This window comes from Stenella coeruleoalba (assembly GCF_951394435.1).
Source record: "Stenella coeruleoalba genome assembly, chromosome: 2".
NCBI classification, from domain to species: Eukaryota; Metazoa; Chordata; class Mammalia; order Artiodactyla; family Delphinidae; genus Stenella; species Stenella coeruleoalba.
In genome coordinates, this window is record NC_137147.1 from 101,983,853 (window position 1) to 102,011,801 (window position 27,949).

General features: G+C 47.5%; 2 protein-coding genes across 4 annotated transcripts; one reads left to right on the forward strand and one right to left on the reverse strand.

The window, feature by feature from the left end:
• Nucleotides 1–97: 97 nt before the first annotated feature.
• Nucleotides 98–4,201, forward strand: IDI1 (isopentenyl-diphosphate delta isomerase 1). 3 transcript variants are annotated; one of them, XM_079912414.1, is made up of 5 exons: nt 98–672; nt 984–1,156; nt 1,282–1,374; nt 1,819–1,949; nt 2,612–4,201. In XM_079912414.1, exons 1-5 carry the CDS (start codon nt 524–526, stop codon nt 2,927–2,929), a joined length of 864 nt encoding a protein of 287 aa, XP_079768540.1. In that variant the 5' UTR covers nt 98–523; the 3' UTR covers nt 2,930–4,201. The 3 variants fall into 3 exon arrangements, with proteins under 3 accessions (XP_079768540.1, XP_079768541.1, XP_079768542.1); XM_079912415.1 differs by having other exon boundaries at nt 2,657–4,140; XM_079912416.1 differs by having other exon boundaries at nt 2,591–2,712.
• A 99-nt stretch (nt 4,202–4,300) lies between these two features.
• GTPBP4 (GTP binding protein 4) lies at nt 4,301–23,987 on the reverse strand. Its single transcript, XM_079912413.1, has 17 exons — nt 23,868–23,987; nt 22,800–22,970; nt 20,779–20,882; nt 20,558–20,694; nt 19,195–19,295; nt 17,939–18,031; nt 17,140–17,331; nt 16,994–17,059; nt 14,611–14,700; nt 14,012–14,122; nt 12,345–12,422; nt 12,012–12,063; nt 11,455–11,555; nt 9,463–9,660; nt 8,428–8,493; nt 6,861–7,004; nt 4,301–6,347 (listed from the first exon to the last, which is right to left on the reverse strand). The coding sequence occupies exons 1-17, from the start codon at nt 23,913–23,915 to the stop codon at nt 6,195–6,197; spliced, it is 1,905 nt and encodes a 634-aa protein (XP_079768539.1). The 5' UTR covers nt 23,916–23,987; the 3' UTR covers nt 4,301–6,194.
• Nucleotides 23,988–27,949: the final 3,962 nt, after the last annotated feature.

The following is a 27,949-nucleotide window of genomic DNA, read 5'->3' on the forward strand; positions in this document are numbered from 1 at the left end:
TCTCTCTCTCTCTCTCTCTCTCCCTTAGTTTCTTGTGGTTTCCCAGCAACTCCGAATTGTAGAGGTCAAGTTTTTTTTAATTCCTTTTATTCACAATTTTAAGTCGCTACACTTCCGGATGCAACAGCTCACGCTTACCGACCGATATCAATTTAGTGCACAGAACTGCCGCGAGCAGGCGCCTCTCCACGCCTCAGAGCCCGAGCGTGCAGAGACGCCTGACATCAGCACGTCACCAGCGCAGGGCCTCGGGCGCCTCGATTGGCTGGCTCGGCCAGGGCGTGACTGGTGGGCGGCCGCTCTCCCAGGCCCCTTCTCTCCTAGCTCACTCTGTCACGTAGCTCCGCAGTCGAGGAGCCGCCCCCACTCAGCGACACAGGGAGGACGCCGAAAGCACCTGCGCTTCGGCCTGGGGGCGGCTCTGCAGCTCACGGCCCTGGGAGGAGACACCTCGCGCTCAGGGAGTGGCGCCACCGCGCGACCGTGACGTGAGGCGCGGCCGGCGCGCCATTGGCCAGCGGCGATGTGGCGCTCTCTGGCGCGGGCGCGGGCGATTGGGCGCGCGGCGTTGGGAGGCCGGGCTCGGGCCGGGGGCGGGCCCTGTGCTTGGGAGCTAGGCCTGCAGGAGGCGAGCGCTGCGGAGTGTCGTCCCGCTGTCGGTCTGCTTGTGAGGTAAGGAGGCTGGGTCTCTGAGGGGAGGCGGGCTGGAGTCCCGGGCTCGGCGTCGGGCTTGGCGCTGAGGGGCTGGCCCAGTGCCTGTTAGTCGCGTCCTGTGAGCTCAGGGTGCTTTTTCCTCTTTACTGTTTTGGGGAGAAGCCAGAGGGCGGAGGTTTATGCGGCGCGGGAAGCGCGTGGGGTCGCCGCCGGGCTGGGTGGGCGCAGGCCGGGAGGACGGCGCGGGGTAGGTGGCGGGGCGGGCGGAGGGAGGGGCGCGGGGCGGCGGGCTCAGCCTCCAACCCCCGGGTCCCCACCTCCCCCGCCAGATCCCCGGGTAGGCGCGCAGGCTGGGCCGCGATGCCCGAGGTGAGCACTGATGAGCTGGACGAGCGGCAGGTGCAGCTCTTGGCGGAGATGTGCATACTCATCGACGAGAACGACCGGAGGATCGGGGCGGAGACCAAGAAGAACTGCCATCTGAACGAGAACATCGAGAGAGGTGCCCGCGGGGGCGGCGGGCGGGCCGGGTCCCCGGGCGGCAGCCCCGCTTCCTTCGGACCCCAAAGCAACAGGCAAGTAACTGGCCTCTTAAAACTCAATTCATCGTATTTCTTTTGCTTTCAGGATTATTGCATCGAGCTTTTAGTGTTTTCTTATTCAACACTGAAAATAAGCTCCTGCTGCAGCAGAGATCAGACGCTAAAATTACCTTTCCAGGTTAGTGTGCTTCGTGTAGTGTTTTGTTGGCGATTGTATTTAGTTTGATTTTGTCACGTGGAACTTCTGGTAGCCAAGGTCAAAAAAGAAATCTTTTGAATGACTTAGTTTTATATTCTTCATACAAAAAACTTATACGGCGGTTGCAACCTAATAAGACCTAAGGTTTATCCTAATAAAGGATAAAAACTGCTAGGTATGTGTAGATTCATATATAACTTTCTAAATTGTATCTAATACACGTTATCATCGCTTTGGTTAAGAAGGCGTTCATAAAAACTTATCTACCCAAGTGTCACAAAATGGTTGCTGATAGCTTATTAAAACAGATCTAGAAATCCTCAACAATCATTTTTTATGTTACTTTTAAAATTTAAAGTTTTCTTAACCTTTCAGACCTGCTTTGAAGAAAAGTTAATGTACATCTATATTAACATGTTCCAGGTTGTTTTACTAATACTTGCTGTAGTCATCCCTTAAATAATCCACGAGAGCTTGAAGAAAACAATGCAATTGGAGTAAGGCGAGCAGCACAGAGGCGTTTAAAGGCTGAATTGGGAATTCCCATGGAAGAGGTAAGCAGCCATACTAGCTGAAACATAGAATACTTTGAAACCGTTTTTAGTAAAACATTAAATTTAGGTGTAGCTTTCTGCTTTGTAATCTCTTGCTTTTTTAGGCCAAGAAAGCCCATTGGATAAAGGTTAAATTTTGATTTCATAATACTTGTCGATATTTACCTCAGTACCAAAATGGATTGATCTGTTAACCAGTTTATAAAGTTGACTGTTTTATAATTGATCAGATCAAAGATGAATATTTTCTTGTGAACCTCAGATCTGATTGGGTGAATTTAAATAATCTTTTTTTCCCTGGAATCGTCTCCTTTTAATAATACACGAATAAATAATCTCTCATTTAGTTAAAATGGTAAATTTTTTTCTCCCGTTAATATTAATATGTGAGGCAGAATGGCACACTTCTAGTTAGAGTGACTGCTTTTCTTTTTTTAATACAGTTTTCAATAAATCTACTTCTATTTTTGGTCCTATGGGAAAAGTGTCAGACACTTGAAACTATTTAATATTATTTAATACTATTTCCATATATTAATAGGAGACTAATGTTTCAAAAGTTGTCATTCTAACACTAGTTCTGTTGTTCAAGGTATTACTGAAATGTAGTGGGTTTTGATTACTTTATTGATATTTTGGAGGTTTTGGGGGTTTTGTCCTAGGTTCCTCCAGAAGAAATTAATTATCTAACACGAATTCATTACAAGGCTCAATCTGATGGTATCTGGGGAGAACATGAAATTGATTACATTTTGTTTGTGAAGAAGAATGTGACCTTGAATCCAGATCCCAATGAGATTAAAAGCTATTGTTACGTATCAAAGGAAGAACTAGAAGAACTTCTGGAAAAGGCAGCCCATGGTGAAATTAAGATAACTCCGTGGTTTCAAATTATTGCAGAGACTTTTCTCTTTAGGTGGTGGGATAACTTAAATCATTTGAATCAGTTTGTTGACCATGAGAAAATACACAGAATGTAGATGTGGTGATGAATGATTAATAAAGTACTAAAGAATTTCTCTACTTAGTAAACTTAAGATGAATATTTTAAAAACCTGGTTCCCCGTTAGAACTCTCATTGGAAATACTGTTACTTTACAACCAGAATTCGTGTGGAAAAGAATTCTTGATTTGTGTCATACAACCCATATATGTTAACTGCAATTTGTAAAAAATATTTATGAGATTATTATAAAAAAGAGCAAATAAACTTAACCTATCTAAACAGATGGTTATGACAAATGTGAACAAATAAGTTCATTTTTTTAATATATTGTGATAAACCTTTTCAGAAGACTTGTAGAGCACTTTGCTGTTTGCCAGGTGCTTGATGTATCTTTCAATTTTTATCATAGTCCAGAAGAATGTGCAATGGAAACTATTTGCTTATCTACTTCAAAACACTTCAGATTAACTTTTCAGATTGAGATTAATATAGAACAGGTTCAAGGGAATTCAATGGTATATATCCTGATTTCTGCCATTGTTAATTTTGTGTTTTGATCATTCTGAAGTATTTTGATACTTAAAGTCAAACATTGTTTTTGGTAATGACATTGGCTAGGTTAATTCATTTAAATAATCGTTGCCTGTGGTTTTCAGAGTTACTGGGAACAGACAGGCTATTTGTAAAATGGAACTTGGGTCAGTTGGGTCATACTCTACAACAGGGTATTCTAACCTTGGCACTGCTGATGTTTGGGTTGGATAATTCTTTTGGGGGCTCATCCTTTGTGTTGTAGGATTTAGCAGCATCCCCAGGTTCTACATAAAAAAATGCTGTTGGCACCCCTCCCCCCACGACAGCCCCAGTGACACCAGATGCCAAATGTCTCCTCAAGGACAGCATCACCCACAGTTGAGAACCACTGTTCTGCTGAGTCAGGCTGTGTTGTAGGGGGAAAATTATCAAAAAGAAAGGCTAACGTTCATATTAAATAGATTTGGGTTATGGAATATGTGTGTATTAATATTTAAAGTACACTTTGACTAATGTACTTCTTTGAACTCTTGCCATAGACTTCTCAGATTTGAAATCTTAAGACAGCTTTATTATCTTTGAATGCTGTGTATTAGTAAGTAATGAAGAAAAAGATAAAAATTTCTTACAAAGTTAAATGTTTTATAAATTCAATAGAAAAATCCATTTGTTAACCCTGAACGATTAATTTCAGGCAAGACTGTGTAGCTAATAGTAACTTTATTGAAAAATAAAAACAAAACTAAATTACCACATTTTGATACTGTTGTCTACTTTGTTAAAACTTCAGTACAGTAACAGGTCAACCTGCCTATGGTAGCTTAAGTGATAAATGACATAGAGTTTCAAAATGCATTTTTATATTGTTTCTAGTTCTTTAGTAGGAACTTTTAGGCTAAAAGACACATGTAACCAGTTACTGGGTAGCTACAGTGGCTAGTGGTTGCCATATGGGCCGTGGCGTCTTAGACTGTTAGATGCTGGACAAACCATTGACAACAGGTACAGAGCAGAGGGAGACGTCTATAAAACTTCATTCTCTTTATTGGTATTCCTGGTTTGTTCATTGTTTTTTCTGACTTTGTCCACGTCTTCCTTTAGCTCCTTGAGCATCTTTAAGGTAGTGTCTAGTAAGTCTGTCATGTCTTCCTGAGGGACAGTTTCTCAGTTTTTTCCTTTAACGGACCACACTTTCCTATTTCTTTGTATGTGAATTTTTAGTTGTTGGCTATCTGTACCACCCGAGGTCTTCATGTCTCTCACTTCCTCTCTGTGTGTCTTTCCCTGGACACAGACATGCTGACTTTCTAAATTCCCCTGAGCCAGCAGTGCTTTCTTAAGTCCTAATCCTCACATCTGTAGCTCTCCAAAGGGGTAAAAAATGAAAAATGCAAGGGAAAAAGAAACAGGCACTGACCCTTCAAATTCAGCTGATGGGGATCCATCTCTGTCTACACCTCTGCCATCAGAAGCAGCAACTGTCAATCAAAGCAAAATCCTAATATTTGGAGACAAGGCCCTTAGGGCCCAATCTGAATCCCACAAGCACCTCCAGAAACACAGGTACAGTGACTGCCACAGGGTTTGGGTGAGAGGTCAGGCAGTTGCTAAGCCACAGGGGCTAAAACTGACAAACTGGTTTACCGTGGAGCCTTTCCCTGGAAGAGGTGAGCCTTTAAAGACTCTGGAGTCCCAAATATTCAATAGTTACAGCAGAGATTCTGCCAGAGCCACTGTAACCTGGGAGGAGAGGGACTCTGGTTCTTCCTACTCCCTTCTCACCTGACACTCAATGGGTTTCTCTTTACATAATCTTTCTCAGCGTAAACAAATGAAAATTTTATTTTGGATCCCCAAAATGTAATGCAACTTTCAAACACACCTTGAATCACACTGCATGACACTGGAAAACTCCCACACATGCCACGAGTCAGCAGAGGGGATGCTTGAAACCGCACATAAAGCGGTGGCCACAGCAGTTTTGTCGTCGAGAAGTGGCGTTTTAATCACTTAATATTCTAAAATGTTAATTTCCTACATTTTACTGGGCCTGTACCTCACAATTTAATTTTCAGCAGTGGACACAGCAGCAGGTGCCCACATTTAACTGCTGTAGTAACTTAGGCAACATTCTGTTCCACTAAAAAGTATTTTGCGCTTTGAAAACAAAAAAGAATTGCCATTTACTTTCTCTTCCCTTTTCATCTGCCCAAACTGACGGTGATTTGTAACTAAAAAAAACGAAAACAAAACCAACTAAATAAAACTGCTTTCTTTTGAAGTTTATTTTGGATAAAATAGTTGAAGACAGTACATCGTACAAAAGGACTAGAAGATAACTTAGTCCTGGCATCCTGACGTCTGTAAGCTTTCACCAGCTAAGGACTCTTCACATGCAGTGAAACCAAAGTTCCCTGTTGCACAAGAGAGTAAGATTTTTCTCCATCAAAAACAATGTAGTCACATAAATATATCCTTCCAGCCCTGCAAGTCTGAAGCAACCAAAACTCCATAAATGAGAAACCACTGCCTGCTCAAAATATCTGTAATATTATGCAGCGATAAAAATCCCCCACACCTGGACAGTTATCGGGTAACCACAGCTTTCAGCCAAACAACAAGTGCTTGAGTTATTCCATTGTCACGTTCAGTTTACAGATCACGACTCCAATTCTGCGAAACCAAACCAGGAAGAAGTCCGACTCCAATTCTGTGAAACCAAACCAGGAAGAAGTCGAGCCAAAGCGCTTCAGCTACGATAGACACTATCTCCTGTCCTTTTTACCAGCTTTCCTCTTTCCCGAGAGCAGGTGCTTGGGTTTCATGTCAAACACATGTCTGTCTGCCTCCCCTTTCCTCCCCAAGCGATTCATCTTCTTCTGAGCATTCTTCATCATGGTCTTGGCTTTCTTCACCATCTATAAAGGAGAAGAAAAACACGTCAGCTGTGGAAAATCTAATTTCCAAGCAAATTTCCATGACCTGTTAACACACTGTCTGAACAGTCCGGGTCTGTGCTGTGGAGAGAAACCCTGGTGAGTCTCACTCACACCATGTTCCCGTGGATCCACCACAGCACCTGCAGGAGCTCGACCAGTATCTCCAAGATGGAAACTACCCAGACAAGTCTCGTACCTACAGGGACCAGATACACTCAGACCTGGACTTCCTCTCAGACACACGGGGACACTGAGATTCCGGCCCATGAAACTACTCCCATCTGACTGACAAGTGTCAATGCTGGTGTTAAATCCAGACTACCAGATGGAGGCGGTGTGGTGGAATGGGAAACTCGGGCTCCCAAAAGGGAGACTGCTTCTAAGTTTATACACAAACTTTCTCACCTGAATTTTCAAAATGCTAAAACTAATCATTTTTGTGTTTATTTAAAAAAAAGAAGTTTCAGCAAAAGAGACGGTATACATACTAACCTTGACATCCCGGAGACCAGAGACATCACGTGGGGTCCGAGAGCAACTGCGAATCCGGGCCACAGACGTGGGTGGGACAGAGTCTTCCCGCTTCCTTTTCCGTGTGACGCTCCGAGCCCTTCTGGCCTGGACCACATAATGGGCCTGAAACACACAGAAAGCAAACTTCAGTGCCTCAGGGTCCCAGCCTTAGGGACAAACATGAAATTATTACAACGAGGGGAGAAGGCACATGGAGGGGTTTTTAGAACCATCGTCAAATAAGTTAAATACATTTAAAATACACATAGTTAACTTCACATTAATTATTGGTCAAACTCTTTTTTTTTTGGTTGCGTTGGGTCTTTGTTGCCGCACACGGGCTTTCTCTAGTTGCCGTGAGGGGGGGCTACTCTTCATTGTGGTGCACGGGCTTTTCATTACGGTGGCTTCTCTTGTTGCGGAGCACGGGCTCTGGGCGTGTGGGCTTCAGTACTTGTGGCACGCAGGGTCAGTAGTTGTGGCACGCAGGGTCAGTAGTTGTGACACGCAGGGTCAGTAGTTGTGGCACATGGGCTCCAGAGCACAGGTTCAGTAGTTGCGGCGCACGGGCTTAGTTGCTCCGCGGCATGTGGGATCTTCCTGGACCAGGGCTCGAACCTGTGTCCCCTGCATTGGCAGGTGGATTCTTCACCACTGCGCCACCAGGGAAGTCCCAAATATTCTTTTTCACTTCCACAGCTGCTTTAAGTTACAGAGCTGATTTTAACTCCATTTAAAAAACTTTACTTAGAGCTGCCTGTTCAGCCACATTAGCAGCACAGTTTATGTAAAGAGCTGTCTCTCCTTCATGTCCCGCTTCCAGGATCATCCGCCTGAACTCAGTGATGGCCGCCTGAAAGCTCAGCCCTGTGGGTGCTGAGATCCAGCTCTGCAAGCCAGCAGCTTGGCACCCGGCCCGTGGCGCCCCCTCATGTTACTGTTTTGAAATAAGATGACACGATGTGAGAGGTAGGCACCCTAGAGCCCAGCACCTGATAAACAATCCAAAGTCAGAAGCCATATGTGAACATGAAAATAACACCCCATGTGAGCAGGATATGCTCACGCACTGCTGATCAAAATCTGAATTAGTCTAACACAATGTCATCCTTTGTTTCGGAAATGCCACTTCTTGGAATCTGTTTTGAGAAAACAATCCAGAACATGAAGACGTTCTTTCACACAAAGATGTGCATTCTCCAGAGTAATTCATCAAGCAAGAAAAATTGGGATCCTGAAAAAGGTATCTGAAATGCCTTCTAACCCCTGGGTTCCGAGAAACAGCTTTGAGCTATTTACAGCCTACGTTAACTCTCACGCCAAGAAACTCCAGACCACCTCACGTTTACCTGGTGTCTAAACTGAAGCTCTATGTGAAGACATCAGTCACCAAAATCAAAGTTGCAGCTCAAGTACTAAAAACTGCACAGAACAACATAATTCTCAGCACAAACCCCAGAAGTGCTAACTCCTCTGTAACCCACTCCTGCCCTGGTTCCCAGGACGGCGCTGCCCCACCCATGGCTCGGAGGCCGTCTGCACTCACGTTGTCTTTGTTGTCCATGTCGACACCAAGACTGCGCATCTCATCCTCCAAAACCTTCCGCTGAACCTGAAGGCAGAAATGGACATTGTTTTAAGCAAAATTAGCTTGATAAAATGTTTAAAAAAAAATTTAAAGGGAAACCGTACCTTTTACAATGATCCACGATACACTTATTTTAGAAATTCTTTTACTTGGGCTCATGTGTATGTTTTTGTACAACTCATTAAATAACATGAAAATTAACATATCCTGGGCAATTTTTCTGAGCGGGACGACATACGTGTTGCCCCTGGATTCCGCTCAGCTCCCCGGGGATTCCCACATGCAGACCCCAGAGGCCATCATCTCCTCCCAAGCACACGGAGCCCCACGATGGGGGGGATACAGCGATGGCCACGTCTGTCAAGAGACAGTCATTTGCCACCACACAGAAACAGTATTTCGAACACATGAATAGCCTCCATGGAGAGGTGCCCAGCATCCGACATTTTCCCTCCTGCCCCATCTCACTCTAACTGCCCTGCACACCATCCTCTTTCCCTGGGGAGCTGTGCCTCCGGACAAGAGCACGGTGCGGGAGGAAGAGGCTAAGAAGACGGACCTGAGAACTGGAAGGACCCTGACACCATCTGATCCACCTGTGCCTCAGTGTCAACTTCCCCGTCCTAACCAGTCACAGGGCCCAGTTAAATCACCTTTGGCCCTAAGTTAGATTGGGTTAGTTTTTCTGTAAATTGTAAAAGATGACTCCTAATAAAGAATTAAAGAATAAGAATGTGTTAATTGGCGACTTTACCTCTACAAATTTATGCATAACTCACAATCTTCATTTGTACAGCTACAAAGGGGTTGAATCCAACAGTGAAAGTCACCAAGAAGGGGTATAATACTCAGAATATGAATGATCAACACTCACTCAACCTCAAAAGCCAACTTACACCAACAAAACAAAGTGAAGCATGTTTAGCATGGACCATACAAGACTCCAATACACAAAGAAATAGGTGACGCTCTTGGACATGACACGACACTTGCCTTCTTGGCTGTCCGAGGCATCCTGGGTCCCTGGGTGTCCTTCTCTCTGGACTGCAGAATCTTCAACTTCTTTTTTTCCCTAATCTGTTTTGCCAGCTGTTGGATTTCTGCCATTTCTTCATCTTCAGTTTCAGATTCACTGTCATACACTCCAGCAGCTGTTCTTAGCTCTTCTTCCTTTTCCAACTCTTCCAATTTCTTTTAAAAAAGTCACAATTAAACAAAGCCAACAATGAAAAACTCATAAACAAGTGTAACAATCTTTATAGAAACCAGGTTTCCCCTAAGCCTTTCGGGGTATGATGAACACCCGGGTCCAGACTCACGTGGGCCTCGCCCTCTGTGCCAGGGCTCACCTCCCCACCAACAGGCTCCGTGCAGAGATGAGCACAAAGACTAAGCCGACAGCCACAGACTATTCTGTGCCACTTCTTTTCCTTCTTTAGAAACAACCACTCCCAACTCTGAGGTTAAAACGTGTAAAATGTTCCCCTCGCTCCCAGCAGGTACATGAAAGACCCTCCATTCTTGAAGAACTGAGAACATCAATCTGAACTGGCCTTGGACCACGACAGCCCGTGTATCCATCCCAAAGCCATCCCAAACACAAGCTCGTTGCCCATACAGTTAATAAAAATTTTAAATACATATAATGAATAAACCTTGACAGGAACCCGAGTCAGAGGTATCCCCATCAGTACTAGCGTGAAAAGGCATGGGGAGGGAGGTTGGACGGGAAGGCCAAGTCAGGCCATCTGAGCCCAGACTACAGAAACGGGATGCCACAGAGTAAGAGACAAAGCAAGAGGCACAACTGAAGAGCTTAAGACATGAAATATAAATTAAGGATACCATTTGAGAACTGAGGAGTGAATAACAAGGGAAACAAGGAACATACGTTACAAATATTTATAAAATATTTTTTTAAAAACTTGGCTGGCAGTTCCTCAAAAAGTGAAACATAAATTACCTTATGACCCAGCAACTCTACTCCTAGGAATCTGCCCAAAAGTGTTGAAAACAGGCACTCAATACTTATCCATCAACGTTCATAGTAGCACTAATCACAATACCCAAACAGTGGAAACAACCCTATGTCCATCAACGGATGAATGGATAAACAAAATGTGCTACACATATACAACAGAATATCACTAAGCAATAAAAAGGAATGAAAGCTCTGACACATGCTACAACATGGGTGAACCTTGAAAATATTATGCTAAGTGGAATAAGATCAACATATTGTAAGACTCCATTTATATAAAATATATAAAACAGGCAAATCTAGAGAGACGGAAAAGAGATTTGTGGTTGCCTGAGGCTAGGGGGAGGGGAGACTAGGAAGTGATTACTTATCGAGTACTGGGAGTTACTTTGGGGATGATGAAAAGGTTCTGCAACTACACAGGGGTGGTGGTTGCACAACACCATAAAGGTACTAGATGCTACTTAGCTGTACACTTTAACACATTAAAAAAAAAAAAACACTTGACTCAGGAGAGAAAGGATAGCAACTAAAGGAGAACACAGGGTCTAAGAAGTTTTTGTTTTCTGTGGACACTCATATGTTAAGAAACAGCAAACAAGGAGAGGACTGAAACAGGAGGCAGCTGTGTGCCGGGGCAGAACTTGGGGAAGACAAGGGGTCAGGCGGGGAGCGAGCAGCACCTGCAGCCAGAGGGGCCCACATGGGGTGGCGACGAGGGCGTCCACGCCCCGGGGACTCCCTTATGAAGTGAGGCCGCCCCTGAGACCAGCACAAGAGCTCGGGCGGGAGGTCTAGGAGGAAGGGGAGAGCCTGCACCAGCACCCGATGCAGGGACACGGTGCTGCGTGTGCAGGGCCCCAAGAGGCAGGGCCCCCGGGGTCTTGGTGGGCATAGAAGGAACGAGGGCCACGGACAGAGGTGAGTGGAAAGTTGTGTGCGTGTCTTTCGGTGGTCGTGTTAAAGAGGAATAAAAGTCACATAATTTAACTAGTGATACAAACCTGCATGATGTCAGGATCAATATAGTCGGCTATGTTATGGCCTTCCCAGATCTCAGGTATCTTATCATGTTTCTCAGATGAATTCATTATATCCCAGTACTCTAAAGGTCAAAGAACAAAAAGTTTATAGTTGTTTTTAACATCAACTACTGTGTGCCCCAAACGAGCCACCACTTACACAAGTCCTACACCTGTGAAGACAACAGAGCACTTGTGTTCAACACTAGGTAAGCAAGGTAACGTGCTCGACCAAAGGATTGCTCCAAGCACATCCTAAGACCCATCAGTACCTCAGGATCAAGTGTCCAAAGGCATGAACAACAGATTATCAGCAGTATCAGCCTGGTCCAACACTTATATGATAGGTAAGCTACAGAAATGATCACTCACAGAAAACTACCTGGAAGGAAGAAATCTCAAGAGTCCTGGCAGTATGCAACCTCTCACCTTCAAGAAATTAAATTAACAAAATGCTGGAAGACTTACACCCATTAATGCACTTTCACATTTTTCACACAACTGGCATCTGAAAACAACTATCACATTTGAGCCCTTACTTTGAAGATCCAGAATATAATCATCTCCCATTTCCAGCTCAATGTCCCGTTCCTGCAATGAAAACACAGTTTTCATCAGCGCTATTTGACCTTCAGATCCAGAACTGCTGGGCCCCCTCCCTTCCCTGTGGAATCACCCCTCCTCCAACCGAAGAGCCAATCCTTTCAGCACCTGAGGCGCAGCACCCATTTCTGGTGGGAAAGCTGTTTCTGCCACTGGCGGACCTGGCACCTCCACCCAGGAGGGTGTCCAGGCCCCAGGGGGTTTATGCTCCAAAGCCCTGCCCCACACACGCTCTCCAGCGCAGGCCCATGGGCGCTCCCGTCACTTACCCGCCTCCTCTTCGGCTCCCCAAGCTCCATTCTCTTTCTGCGTGCCACGACTCCTTCAGGGATGAATGGGGGCCGCTCCTGAGAAGACATGAGTGGAAATACCTACATGAAATGCCTTGCTAAATCAAAACACAAAGATGAAAAACCACAAGCAAATTCTCCATCTGCAAGGGAAACACAAAACCACACCCAGACCAACTAAAAACCAAGATGATCTGGGGGAGACGGGAAGGTGCAAGGCCAGTCTGGGCAAGGAAGCTGGGAAGGCTCCGAAAGCCGATTCTAAGGTTTATTTAGAAAAAACAAACAGTAAGAGAATCAAGAAAAATTATGGATGAAGAAAGCAGTACAGGAGAAATAAAGCAGATCAATGAACAGGAGAAATTCAGACATAAGCCCAAGCACAGAAGGGAATCTGATGGGAAGACACACCATCCAGCCATCAGTCCTGAGATAAACGATGAGCTGGGTGAAGACCACCACCTACTTCCCATGAACAAGATAAAATCACAACTAAATGAAGACTTCTATTAAAAAAAAAGGTAAAATTTTAAAAATTGAACCATCAGAATACAGAAGAAAAAATACCTTTGACAAAAAGAAAACAAATCTACAGAACATACAAGAGTCCGATTTCCTTAATATAAAAATTACAAATCAGTAAGAGATAACCTAAAGAAGTGAAAAAGCAAGTATGTCAACACCAAGATACATATCCTGTTCCACATGATGTTCACTAACTGAAAACAATCATGTTGAATAATCACTGAGTGTGACTGCCTGAAACTACAGTGTAGAAATATCACTTCTTATAATGTAATTTCCACTTTATTTTGGAGGAAAAAAGTGTGGTAATGAAAAAAACTGAAAACTGGTGTAACTTTTTGAGAACAAATATGATAAAAATCATTAACGTCACTGACAGTGACCTTTACCTGTATTGTTAATGCCTAGACTAGCTGCCAAAAATTAGCGTTGAATGAATAAATACATAAGAAACATTAAAATAAATAAAAAGGGGGAATTCCCAGGTGGCCTAGTGGTTAGGATTCTGGGCTTTCACTGACATGGTCCTGGGTTCAATCGCCGGTCGGGGAACTGAGATCCCACAAGCTGTGCAGCACAGCAAAAAAAGAAAAAAGAAACACATCACAACAATGGAAGCATCTTTAGTCCGTCACACTGACACAACAGGAACCGTGCATTCTCAAACCTTCAGAAGTATAAACCTGCAAGGCATTGTTGGAGGACAATGACATTTTCGATGCCATGCCTTAAAATTCAGTCTACAGATATATTTGCAATTAAAAACAGAGACCTATGTATGAAAACGTACCCTTGAGCACTAGTTTTTAATAGCAAGAAAATGAAAAACTTGAAAGAAAATATATTCCTGTGTTTTAAAAGAAGCTTATATGCCAAAATGTTTCTGGACAAATAGACAAGCTGAGAGTTACAGTAATAGCCTCTGGTGGGGGAGCAGGTTTAACCCGGCTCTTCATACTCTTCCTCTCACCGCTTCGATTCTTCCTGACATACATGGCATAACTTTCATTCTGAGAAAGATGCGAGAACACCCGGGAAATCCACTACTGGGGAGGCAGGCGCGTGGGTCCCCACCAGCCATTGCAACCCCCTGCCTCAAGGGCCTCCACAGGCGGCTTTACCTTGTCATCTCTTCTGCTGGGAACAGCCAAATGCAGTCTGTTCAGCACCTCGTTCACTTTATTTCCTTTCATTTTGGTTTCAACTCGATGAGCCAAAAGCCTGTCACAAGCCTAAGGTGAGAAAACGTGGCACCAGGTCACAGGGCACCCGGCACAGCCTCATATTGCCTTCTGGAAGGAACCAGGAACCAGAGCCCCCATAACCAGAGGACGGTCCCCAGGTTTGGAACCTGCTACGCTTTTCCCTCAGAGGTAGCATCTGATGGCTGAGTGCTGGGACCCCCAAGGTCCAAGTAACTGCCCTGGGGCAGACCTCACGCTCCGGGACGGGAGAGGGTGGGCCAGGTGCGGAGGGGACCTCTCTCTTCCTTCCCGGGTCAGGGTCAGGCCCAGCCCAAGGAAGAACCCTGAGGCAGCAGGACTAAGTGAAAATGACCTGTGCTGGGAGTGTGAGCATCTCTTCACATGTTCACTGGGCGGGTGGGGGCCCCGGGATTCATCTCTCAGGCGGAGCTACTAGCACTCAGGGTTGTTAACACTCAGAGAGAAACATCCCTGTCAAGGAAAGGGATCAACCCTGCTTGTGAGGAAGCACTGACCTCTGTCTTCACTTTAATAACCCCTTCCTCCGTCAGGGTGCTGGTCTCCACCACAGAAAACCCTTCAGCCTGCAGATCTAGAAATATTTTCTGGGAATACAAAGGACAAATGAGAGCTGCGTTTATCCCCAGTTCCCCATGAACAAATCTTACTTCTCCTCAAATGGGTGCTATAAATGCTAATTATAATTAACACATCTGTGGGTTTTAATTCTTTTGAAGGACATCTCCCCAAAACAGTTATTTATTTTTCCCTAAATTCAGCTGTGATTAAGAAAATACAGGGGCTTCCCTGGTGGCACAGTGGTTAAGAATCCGCCTGCCAATGGAGGGGACAAGGGTTCGAGCCCTGGTCCGGGAAGATCCCACATGCCGCGGAGCAACTAAGCCCGTGGGTCACAACTACTGAGCCTGTGCTCTAGTGCCCGCGAGCCACAACTACTGATCCCGTGTGCCACAACTACTGAAGCCTGCGCACCTAGAGCCCATGCTCTGCAACAAGAGAAGCCACTGCAATGGGGAAGCCCGTGCACCGCAATGAAGAATAGCCCCGACTCACCGCAACTAGAGAGAGCCCGCGCGCAGCAATGAAGACCCAACGCAGCCAAAAATAAATAAATTTTTTTTAAAAAAGAAAAGAAAATATACGTTATGGGGAGGATCAAATCAAACTACAGCAAGCAAACCAGAGGCTCTCTGGAACATTCTGTGAGATCTACCCTTCTGAAGAGAACCTTGAGAAAATTAAGATACCGATTTTCATAGAGAATATTCTCAATGCTGTTTTTTATAAAATACCTGGCCTCCACAGCCTAAGATAATTCCTTAGAAAACGATACGGCAACGTGTACGAATCCAGCTATGAACGAACCACCAAGACCCCAGGACAAGGGACTTCATTTGCGCCTCCACCAACGCCACCCGACACCTTGCTGCCGGCCTGACCATGTGACAACGCTCAGACACAGGTGGCCAATTCACAACAGTTAAGCTTCTCAGGAATGAGTTCTGCTCTCCCCACTCCCTGGAAAGACCAGTCATACCACCTACCAGCATGACCCGCATAAGACACCGCACCTGCCGCCACGTGCCTTGTGCGAGACGGGGCAAAACCTGCACTGCAGCTCCAGAGACATCAGTCACCGACCGACCCAGAGCAGGCCCCACGCGGCGCTGACCAGCGTTCACAGCACCCGCAACCCTGCTTCCCAACCCAGTGATGCAACTGTTCCCACCACTGAAACTCCATCATAGCTGGCAGTGGGGGCAGGACTTGGGCGTGTCTAACCCCAAGGGCTGAGTTTCCAGCACAAGGATCACTCCTGACCTGCCCTCCCCTCCACACTCCAGTGCTCTTAGCCTGAAAAACTGAGATCACCGAGTAAGTATCTGACCCTTTCAAAGAAAAGAGAATTCTCTGACATCAGTGTTTACATCATCAGTAACGTAGAGTACACGGCAGTGCCCAGGGACACCAGAATGGCTGTTTAAACACACCACGTTCTCACCAAGGATTAAGTGTTCAAACATCACCAGAGAGAGCCAGAGACAAGAGCACAGCCCCCCTAGAGACCCTCTGCTCAGGCCAGACAAGCGCAGCGCCTCTCACACCAAACGGGGCCTTGCAAAGCGGGCTGCTGGGCCTCCCAGAGTCTGACTGCGGAGGCCCAGGGTGTGCCCTGACTTACGACACATTACCACCGAAAAGCAACGCCAACATGGCTGGTGGGGCCACGAGACAAAACCACCGGACCAGCGCAGAGCTTCTCGAAGCATTTGTCCTGAGAGATGCCTCCTGGGGACGGATACAGGGTCAAACAGCTTGAAAACCTAAGGCTAACGACGTTACCTGCCACCTGGAAAATTACAGCAGACACGACAGGGTCACGGTTCTGGAAGGTCTGCAGACACTCCTTTTCCCTCACTCACTCAGTCCCCAACATCTCCCCACAGAATCTGTGAAGCAGGTACTCCAGTAACACCCGAGAAACGCCTCCCACTAGACACTTCGCTGCAGGTACTGCTCCAGAGCAACCAGCAGCCCAGGCCCAAGGAGCTGAGGCGAACCTTGGGTGCTTTGCTCGTTTTAAGGCCCCAACAAGAGAGGCAGCCCCTTCCAAACGAGCAGTCTCCTGAAGGCTGCTGTACTGACCACACGCACAGCCCGCCCCACAGCCTCTGAGAGAGTAGGAACCAGGAAACCTCATGGTCTGTTTGCCATGAATGGGCTTTCATAAGGTCACGTCGACTCAATCAGTGAGGATATTATCTCAGCTGCAAAACAAAAACCAGACTAGCATCGTTAACATTCCTTTTCAACTCTGATTGTGTAAGACGAGATTCAGAATTAGTAGGAAATATTGAAAACATCAAGATGATTTACCTGATCGTCCTCAGAAAGTTCAGCTATTCTCTTCACGTCACATTTGTTTGCTACAATGATAAGAGGCTAGAATAAGAAAGAAAAATAATGAAATTATTACCTTCACGCTGCAGGTTACAAACTAAAACACTGGTCCCCACACTCACCTTGTTGACAAAGAGCGGCCTGATGTTCTGGAAGAGCTCCAGCTGCTCCCCGAGTCCGTGCCCACACTGCTCAGACAAATCCATCACGTAGAGAACCGCGGCTCGCAGGTGAGCCAGTGCAGTGATGGCTTGCATCTCAATGGTGTTGCGATCCTCCAGAGGGTGGTCCAGGATCCCCGGAGTATCCACCACCTAAGGTCAGACTCGTTACTCCAGAGCCCACGTCTGCAAAAGCTGCTTGCCCAGCACAGGCCGAGGGCGCTGACAAACCCAGACCAGCTCTGACAAAGCTGGTAACGAAAATGCAGGGCTCCCAACTGACCACGGTAAACAAACAAGGCAGCAGGGGGAAAGGACAAATTAAGTATGAAAAACGGGTGAGGGGGCTGCAGAGCTCACTGAAGAACGAACTTGCCAACGACCCTGAGAAGGACCCCTCTTTCCATTAGTGACAACATAGAAACACTGGGGTAACTGCTCCCACATGCTAGGAATGACATCACCTCTCATAACATTAAATTCAACTATGGAAACAGGCTGCGTCACGCTTGTAAATGGTTTCTGATGACCAGCCCATCAGAAGCACCACCATTAGCCAAGCGCAGAAAGCTTGCTGGGAGCTGCCGCGTCCCCCGAACTTGGTGGAGCTTGTCCACGGGGACGTTCCCGGTGACCCCCCAGCCTTCCCTGTGACCCTGCATACACTGGGACGTGGGCAGACACTAACTAGTCTGTGGGAATCCCCAGAATCAAACTCCAGGAACAAGGCCACGACTGTCCCAGCTTAGACAGCTCTCACCTGCCAGCGCAGATACTTGTAATCCATGTGCCCAACAAACAGAGACTTGGTGGTAAAGGCATAGGGCTGGACGTCCACATCTGCTCTCGTCACCTGGAACAAACCACAAGTCCTGTTACTGCGTATCCTCTGCAACAGAGTAAACGCGGCACCTACGTGTTATCGAGACTAACTGCTGGGGTAGGAAAAAAACAAAAAAAACCCCACGAGATTCAACCTCACAGGATTCAACTCTGACAGAAGCCAGCACCTCAGCAGGCAGACGGGCTCCTCTTCTTCAGGACCCGGGCTGCAGAGGCAGTGTATGAATCAGGCATCAGGGAGCAAGGAAGGCCCAGCACCTGGAGGACACCAACCAGCTCCTCCTCTCACCCATCCTGGCCCCAGCGACGCCCAACAGAACTTCCTGTGATGACGGGAACGCTCTACACCTGCACCTCACAACGGCCTGCAAGCCACGCGGGGTCCCTGAACTCCTGAAATGTGGTCATGAGACTGAGGACTGAATTTTCTGTTGTTGTTTAATGTTAGTTAATTAAGCGGCCCGTCTTACCCCCAAGGCCTGGCTCACAAGCCCTGGAGAGGTCAGCTGAGACACTGCAGAGCTCAGCTGTCACTGTGTCAGTGCCACTTGTAGACAAAACAAAAACCTACAAATCTGCAGGAGTGTTCTTAGTAGCAAAGAGCCACACATGTAACCATTGTTTTTTTGGCACCTGGGCTGTTGCTGGTTGTGAGCTGACACTTTAAACACAGTTTCTACTCCATTCAGGTCCCTGAGCTCAGCTAAGGTGCTGCGTTACTTAAACAGTTCCTTTAGCTCTGATAATAAACTAAGTAAAGGGCAACCACTTCCCACTACACAAACCAAATAGTTTACATGCAAGTTGACACAGCAACCCGGGTGACATCACCTGAGAAACACCTCTGGAGCCTGGGAAGGCCAGTTCAGCAGGCACGGTCTGCACGGTCAACAGTGACTCCCTGGCACTACTGTTCCCGGGATACGCATGTCCGTGTGTTAACAGAAACGTATTCAAACGTCTCAAATCCCTTAGAAATTTGTAGGACACACACAAAACCCAAAAATAAAATGGTCCCCATAACTGCAATATCCATCCAGGTTCAGGGTCGATCCTCGAGGATGGGAGGAAGAATGTTTTGGGCCCAGGGCAGTGCCGACTAGAGGACTGACTGCAGCCGGCCTCACCCCAGGCAGTCAGGTCCTCGGTCACTGCACCGTCAGGCGGACCAACCTTATTGATGAAGCTGGACTTGCCGACATTCGGGTACCCACACAGAAGCAGGGTCCTTGTATTCGGGTCAATGGTCGGCAGACGGGACAGATGCTGACGCACTGTGAGAAGTTTACAGTAAACGTGCTTAATTTCATAAGAAAACTTAAGAAACTCAAAGCTGAAGATCTGCTCAACTTAGCTGTGCACTCCAGGACTGTGGTCACATCACCCTCACTCCAACATTTATCATGTATGTGACAGAGAGAATACGAATGAACGGAGAAGGGACCAGCTGCGGAGGCACCGGGCATCCAGGCTGTACCAGGAATCCTGCTCCCAGGCCCGACAGCATAGATTCCTATCCAACAGGTACAAGATGGGGCCCAAACCACACAACCCAGACAACTGAGCATGAGAGATGATATTTGAAAGAGCACTTTCGAGCGAGTGTGTGTGCCATCACTTCCTGGCTGGGCAGCAGGCTACTTTCACGTAATGAGAAACCCTCAGGGGCCTCGTCTGCTCCAGCGACACCAGTGGGCCACCCTGATGACCTAATGGCTCACTGGAAGCACTGTTAAAGCAGCCCAGTGTTACAATCTTGTCACAAATTATTTGCAAGATGCTGGGAGGGGTGGGGGGGTGGGGTCCAAAACCAAATCAGTTAAAAACACTTGAAATGTAAAAATATATGCATGCAAAAAGGCAAAAAATTGTTTCAATAAAAGTCCTACTACAGGGCTTCCCTGGTGGCGCAGTGGTTGAGAGTCCGCCTGCCGATGCAGGGAACACGGGTTCGTGCCCCGGTCTGGGGAGATGCCACATGCCGCGGAGCGGCTGGGCGCGTGAGCCACGGCCACTGAGCCTGCGCGTCCGGAGCCTGTGCTCCGCAACGGGTGAGGCCACAACAGTGAGAGGCCCGCGTACCGCAAAAAAAAAAAAAAAAGTCCTACTACATTAAGAAATCATCCTACTGAAAAAAACTACCAGGTAACAAAACTGGAGTAGCAGTTTGATGCTAACACGTTTTACAAAGAAATGCACCATATTGTCAGTAGCAGGTAAAACTATGGGTCACTTTATTTTTATATGTTTTATTACTTCCCCATGATTTATAACGTACATGCCTTACCTATTAAACTTAAAAAACATAAATTTTCTTAATAGTGCTACTAGTGTGTAAGCATGTTAAGTGCTAGCTGCTTTTTCAGTAATATCTAACCTGTAAGAATTTCTTACAGGCTAGGCTGGGAAAAATAATTTGATCCTCTTATCTCTAAAACAAAACAAAAATAAACATTTTAAAAATAACTTCTTGACAAGGATCAAGTACGTTAACAGAATGCACTAAAACCTGTTTTTGCTGATGCATAGCAAGTACCTTGTTCCAAATATTCCAAACTCTGCTTCTGTCTTCTGATAATAGTACACATGCGCCCAAGGGCCGCACGTTTCAGCTGCTTGCAGCGGTAGAGAGAATCACCATATTTCATAAGCCGCACGTAATCTTTAGCAACACTGAAAGACATAAAAAGAAATGTGTAAGAGTTTTCTCTCTTTTAACAGTAACTTAAAAGATACTACATTAAGAAAATACCTTACTTGTCCACTAAATTTTTGGCGATATTTATTTGTCCTAGAGCCAACTTGTAATGATCCTTGTCATACAGAATGTTCATCAAATCAGCATAAAATGGATGAATATCCTGTAACAAGAAAAACAAAGTGGTCATTTTGCTCCAGCAGTTTCTCCTCCCAATATATGAATAACACTTGAAGAATAATTTCTTCGGGAAACACATCGCACCTCTTACTCTTCCTCACCCCCCCAGGATCTTCTCCCCAGTCCTCTCTCCTGTTCAATGACTGTTTAGTTCACAGAGAAAAATGCAGTCAGCAGGGCAGCCAGGCCCATCTCCATCTGAGCACCAGAGCCCGCCCCTCACCACTCAAGAACTGAGCTGGAGAAATTCTTCCCTGTCCCATCAACCTTATGCTATTATTGCCCCAAAACTTTTTAAAAGTTTTAAAACTCCCTTGAGCCCACAATCCGCCCATCTCTGCTCCTCTTCTTGGCAGACGCTTCTCAGCTCCTCAGCTCTGGAGCCACCAGTGCCCTGGCGGCTGTGCTCCCCACCTAGGGCTCTCATCCCCACAGACCAGTCCTCCTTCGAAAGTCAGTCACAGCAAGGCCAGGGAGACCGGTCCCAGGCTCCACTGCAAAGGCCGCTACACAAGTCGCCTCGCCCCACCCACACCCCCTCCGACCCGCCTCCTGGACCTTCCTGTTCCTTGAAGACACCAGACTCTGGAGCCCGGGGCCTTTGCACTTGCTGTTTCTGTGCCTCAGTGCTCATTCCCCAGGTAGCGCACAGCTCTCGCTTCCTTCAGGGCTCAGCTAGCGGCCCTCCCTCTTCTCCATACCCACATGACACACATGTTTTCATGTTTATTATCACTTCCCCCCCACTAGACAAGATAGGGGCTTTAAAAGTGACGGCTGAACAGACACAGCAATCGTTTAATGAATGATAATCTACTCCAACCTTTTACTCGAAAATTGTTCTCAGATAACTTTAGTTTGAAAAATAAAAGCCAACAGGAATAGAATGTTCATAAATTTGAACCCCTAATGTATATTAAAAAAAAAAAAGATACCAAGGATAAAAAAGATAAATTTTTTTTTACAAAGAACAAAATTCTGGTGTTGATTAGATCAAAGTATTTTCTGTTTGCTCACATCAGGTGTTTCCTGGTGTCTTCATCTCATTCTTACTGCCTTCTTTATCCCCAGGTACTTCCTGAAGTACACACACTTTCCCAAGAAACTACACCCTCATCCAGCCAGTAGTCACTGTGCACCTATCAAGTCCCAGAATTTTGTAACAGCAATTTCTGTCACATAAACCAATCTCTTCTCACTGCCTTAACCCACCTTCAGGGACTGTTGTAGGGCAGTGGCACATTTAGGCTCTCAGGCTGTACTGCTGATCCCACATCTATCACCTCCTCAACAACCCTGCAGCAGCGTCGCCCCACACAGGGACTCTACAGGCAGTGTCCTCTCTTGCATCCTACAGCTAAACACACAAGCAAACTGCTCTACGCAGCAGAGCTCAACTTTGGGGGCTCAATGTACAAGGCGGCTCCCCACGAGACTGTTTCTTGCCCGTGAAGAAAGTACATAGACAGTCGTTAGCTGATGAAGCAACAACATCACAAACACTGCTGGGCCTCAAGCCACTGGCCCAACTTGAGGCCACAGGAAAGGGAGCCTTGGAAAGAGGGAGGAGAGGAAGCACACAAGCCGCCAGAAGCTCGGGCTCCTGAATTCAGTCCACAGCTTTCAGAGCTCGGGTTGGCCCCTACAAGTCTAGAGGTTACAGAAAAAGCCCGAGCGAGGCATGCTCTGGGCCCTCGTAGATGGACTTTGACCGGGGGAAAAAAGATACTAAGGAATCAAAACACCTGTACTCTGTTCCCAGTTTTGCCACTAACTCTCAGAGTAAACTTCAACAAGTCAATTATTTCCTCTTTCCTTCATTATCTCTAGACAGACCTTGTTTAACCCTGTCTGAAGGCTCATATTTACATAATCACTTATGTTTCCCAGAATCACTTACATCCAATTTGGGGAAATCCGTCAGAATCTGTGAGAGTCTGTCATGGTAATTCTGCTGAGTAAATTTGACTTTCCTCATATAAAAGTGTCTAATGCGATGGATTTGATAATGTTTATGGATAACTGTCGGAGTCTTTCGTTGAGTCTTCGACAATGTTAAATCAATAAAGTCCTGCAATTAAATAAAGTAAGACACAGTTACACCAAAAACATCTACTTTCACCCACTTATTTGAAACCATCTTAAAAGACTACTATTTAACAATACGATATATTTTAAACTACGAACACATTTTCTAATTAAATCTTCAATATAAAACGTGCTCAACTTTATAGTTCCTGGCCTTTAAGAAACACTCAGCAAATGGCTGCAGAAATAAATTTTATCCTACGCTTTCTTCACGTTATCCTAATTTCCAAATACCTAAGAACCTCTGAAACGTAAGTAGCCAGACAACTCAAGCATAAATTAGAAAAAAAAATTTTTTAATGAGAAACAGTTCTACTGTTTCAGTTTGCATATCTGTGGCTTTGAAAGTACATAAAATAACATATAAAACTAAAACCCGCTATATACAATTTCCTAAGGTAAGGTGACTAAGGCATGTAAGGTGACTACCAGACGATATAAAAGACTTCTGCATGAATTCCCCAGTGCAAACTAGCCAAGAAGACAGATGCCGGCAACACTGTTAGCTCCGGGAGGGACGCCGCGGTCTCGCCTCTGACCGCGACCCCTCTTCCATCTGGCAGAATCCAGGAACCCTTTGGAGAGAGTTGAAAACCTACCTACTTCGTAAAGTTTGCCCTGACTCTCCCCCTCTTCTCTGGGGAGGACCCCAACATCTGAAGAGGGACCCTAACCCCGGGCAGCCCTAATTTCTGAGAAAGGACCGCCACCCTTTCGGGAGACCCCTAACCCGGGGGCCCTAATCTGTAGAGAACATGGTCTAAGACGGGGGCCTGGTGGAGGAGGCGACCCCTCTCAGCCCAGCGTTACAAACCGGACCCTCGATTCCCATGACCCGGCAGAGAAAAGTGTGGGCGGAAGGGCCCTCGGGGCCGCCTACCTTGGCGGACGGCACCACCGTGATCTTTTTGAAGTTGTAGTGCGCCATGCCTGCGATCAGCCACGAGGGACGGCGGCCCGGACTTCCGCCGGGGTGGGTAGAGGGGAGGGCCAGCGGGTAGGAGGAACTTCCGCCGAGGTGGACGGGACTTCCGCTAGCTTTGCGTCACTTCCGGGCGCTCCCTACGTCCACCCCGCCCGGCCTCGGCGTCGCACAGCGCCCCCGCCCGTCCGGAGGTAGGGGTCACGGGGCCGGGGGTGGGGCTGAGGGCGCGCGGAGGGCGGGAGGAAGACCGCGGGGAGGAAGCGGTTTTGAGGTTCAGTCCCTGACCCTAAAGGAGAGGGTCCTGAGAGGCCTCCCTGGGGGCCTGTGCTCCCCACGACGGTCACCGGCTCCAGCGCCCGGCCGCGATCCCCTCCCGGCCCGGGTCAGGGGTCTCGGGAGGCTCGGGGTGTCGGGGTGGTCAGAGGGGCTCGGAAGGCTTCGGGGGCCTCGGGGAGTCTGGGATCTCGAAGGGCCTGGGGGACTCAGGATCTGAGGAGGCCAGGGGCTCTGGGCTCTCAGGATCGAGGAGTCTCGGGGGCCGTGCGTCGCGGCCGCTGGCGGGGTGAACGGAAGGTAGGGGGGCGCGAGGGTCTGCGCTTTGCGCGCTCACGCCACCTCTCCATTTGTGAGCGCGATAAATCTTATTAAATAAACGCCGTTGAGGCTGAATCGTCTGCAGAGAAGGGGCCCGTCTCCCTGCGGGCAGGAGTCCGCGCTGGCGACCCCACCCCCGGCCCGGGCCGCAACCCGGGCCCTGGGCCCTGGGCCCCGCCCGACCTGCCAGCCTTCCCCTGACCTGGGCCCTCAGCCGCAGGCCCTTTGTCAGTCATCATTTTCTCTGCTTCCCGTCTTCTCAAGACCCTCTCTTCTATCCCGTGGCGTTTGTGACTCTGGCTCTTAGTCTCTCCGCGCCCCTGACCTTGGCTGACTTACCTGCCCGCGCCTCGCCCTAACAAGCTCCACCTGGAGCTTTTGCCCCCTCCCTTTGCTCTGCCTGCCGGGGTCTCACCGAATGCTTGTATGGACTAGACATTTCCAATCAATTGTGTAATGTCCACCTACACGATTCCAGATATGGCAACGCAGCATTTCTGAAAATCAAAGTCTAGGTCGGTCCATCCTCAGCGCCCTGTGCGGGAGGGCAGCCCCTCCCCCTCCCACTGAGCTGCCAGGAGTGTGAAACAGGCCTCGGGTGAGATCATGCAGAAGGAGATGGTCCCCAAGGCCTGCGAAACCCCACGGAGGAGGGGCCGGGGGCTGCAGCTGGCTCCGCACGTGCCCTCTGGAGTGCACTGAGGAGAAGGTGAAGGGGCTGGGGCACTGGGACACTCCCCACCAGCCCAGGACCACATACCTGGTAAACTGTACCTGCGTGCGTGTGACCAGGTGTGGAGCACTATTCACTAGCCCACATGTTAACTCATTTCATCCCTACAGCAACCCTGTGACTGGACAGGAAAACCGAGGCACAACACAGGGGTAACTAGCCTGGTCACAGCTAACAGGCAGCAGTGGGGCTTGAAGCTGGGTGGCCTGGCCCAGCATCTCTGCTGTCCACCAGCAGCTGCTCTGCTTCTCAAGCATCTCGACTTCTCAGTCATCTTGACTTCTCAGATCTTTTTAACAAGTCTTCCCATTCTTAACGTGAAAATGCCTCATAAACCCCCCAAATTCCAACACCAAAAATAATTTTGAGTCACGATTCTCTCATCTGTTATTAACTGTACTACCCGTTTTTGTGTCATGGGTTAGAAAAGCATGCCGCCTGTGTCTCTATGGCACTTCTGAAGAAAGCCTCTGGGGTAATTAGGATTTGCTAGAATCATTTGCTAAACCCCAGACAGCTCTGCGCACCATTCCTGAGATGCACGGAACCGTGCTCACACCCCTCTGTCTTCCTCAGGTACCTGCATGTCCCTCAACCTCTCCCCCTCCCCTCACTCTTATATGGCCCGTTCCTCCTTAAAAAATACAGTATTTAGATAAGTTCAACCAATCCTTTGCTTCGGGCAAGCAACTATCCTTTCTTTAGCTTTTAACTCTAGGCAATAATTGAACAATTTCTTACATTTGCGTAGGACTTTAACATTTACAAAGTGCTTTACTTTTTAGTATCAATAATATTCTCAACAACTTTGTGGTGCAGCACTAAACCAAGACCAGAGGCTTGCTTCTCCCCAAGGATGCTCCAAGTGGCAAACAGGACCCCAGGCTCTGCTGAGGACCAGCATCTTTTCAGCTGTCCCGTAAACACAATCATGTATATAGGCAGTGTATGGAGTGGACAGAATTTTTTTAAATGATGGTAATAATATAAGATGTCAAATATGTGATTTTCTTGGTTTTACAAAGAACAGTTGAAGTCTGCTTGTTCAATAGAACAGAAGAGAAACCATTCGTTAACCAAAAAGAGGACCCTTGACAAAGAGGAAGTGCATTAGCATTCCTGTCAGAGAATAACGTCAGGACTTCATACGTCCTGTCAATGAAAAACGGACAGGTCTTTGGTATTTTTACTATTCACCCATGAATTTGAAATCGTGTTTGCCTAAAAACACTTAATAAACACTTGCCCTGGTGAAAAGCTCTGCACCTTACAGATTTGTGAGCCATGGCGAGTGACAAGTCCTCATAGCCCTGGTTCCTCTTTCACAAAATGGGGGAAATAAAGCCCCCCTCCAGAGGATTGTTTATGGAGGCTAGTTAAGATGTGTGCAAAAGCATAAGGTGTGTGCAAAAACATAAGGCGTAAAGTAAGAGGTACTAGTATAATGACCACCATGAATCAGTTTTATATGAAAACCTTATCGGGGCAGCAGAAGGTCATGCTCTGAGCATTGCCATGAAATGTATCAAATGCCTAATTTCTCGCCAGGGATTCTCGGTTCCCACATGTGGCAATAAAATCACCCCTTAGAGAGCGCGGTCGTGCAGAAACTGAGCTATTTGCCAGCCTTCAAACGAAAAGAACTAGCACATGAAAAGAAGAGACTAGAAACACCTCCCCTCACTGTGTGTCTGTGTGACAAGTCCACCGGCGGGAGCTCTGTGCTCGGCCACCAGGCCTGTCTGAACGAACACACAAGCGTCATGACTTGTGGCGCCTAGAGCTGCACGCCCGGGGCGAGGAACGGAGCACCACACACCACCTCCTACCTTCTCTGCTCCTCTACCCTCACTCTGCCTGCCTGAGTGCGGCTTCCTGGGGTCAGGTGCGCGTCCCAGACCACACGTCCTTGGACACACTGCCGGGCTCCTCAGAAGAGCTGGGAAGGCAGATGGCCAGTTCTGGAGCCGATGGTGACAGTGTGGTGGGATGTTCAGTTACCAGGACTTCTCAGACCGTGAGCCTGGTGATGGGGACAGGCAAGCCTCGGCTGTGGTGAAGGACACTCTCGAGGGTGCCCTGCAGTGCTTTCTGGCAACTTCTGTCAGGGCACTTCACAGCCAAAGGGCTTGTTGCTCAGACCTCTATATTTTGTGGAATTGGTCTCCTCCGCTTTACTTTCTTGTTACTATAATTCTGATTGGTGAAAAGTACATCTTGCAGCAGAATCCGTGCCAGGAACTGTGACCAAACTTCTTGTCTAAAAGGAGCCTTTGTGTGGGGATTAGTACTTGGCTGTAGGTCACTCAGGGCACGGAATTAGCAGTTGTCAGGACCCGTGCATCCAGCAGTCATTTCCCTGCATCCCCAGAAACTGTGTTCTGGGAACTCATTCAGCATGAATCGTGTGTCCCCCTGGGTCCAGCTTACTTCCCGAGGAGGTGGCCCTTCGAGGGCAGGACCGTCTTGTCCTCCTGACGTTTCCCTCGTCAGAACTCAGCTGACTGAAAGCCTGTGCAGCTGGACGGTGACATTTGCTCTCTGGCTTCTGTGGTGCTCGGGATCCCACCTCTTTCACAGCTCCATCTGTGGTACCGGGCCTCCAGCTAACAACAGCTGGGGAGGGGCCTCGGGAGGCGCCCAGACACCTGTCCCCTGGAGCCGCAAGGAACACAGCGGGCCTCGGGCTCTGAGGCTGTGCCCCCGATCC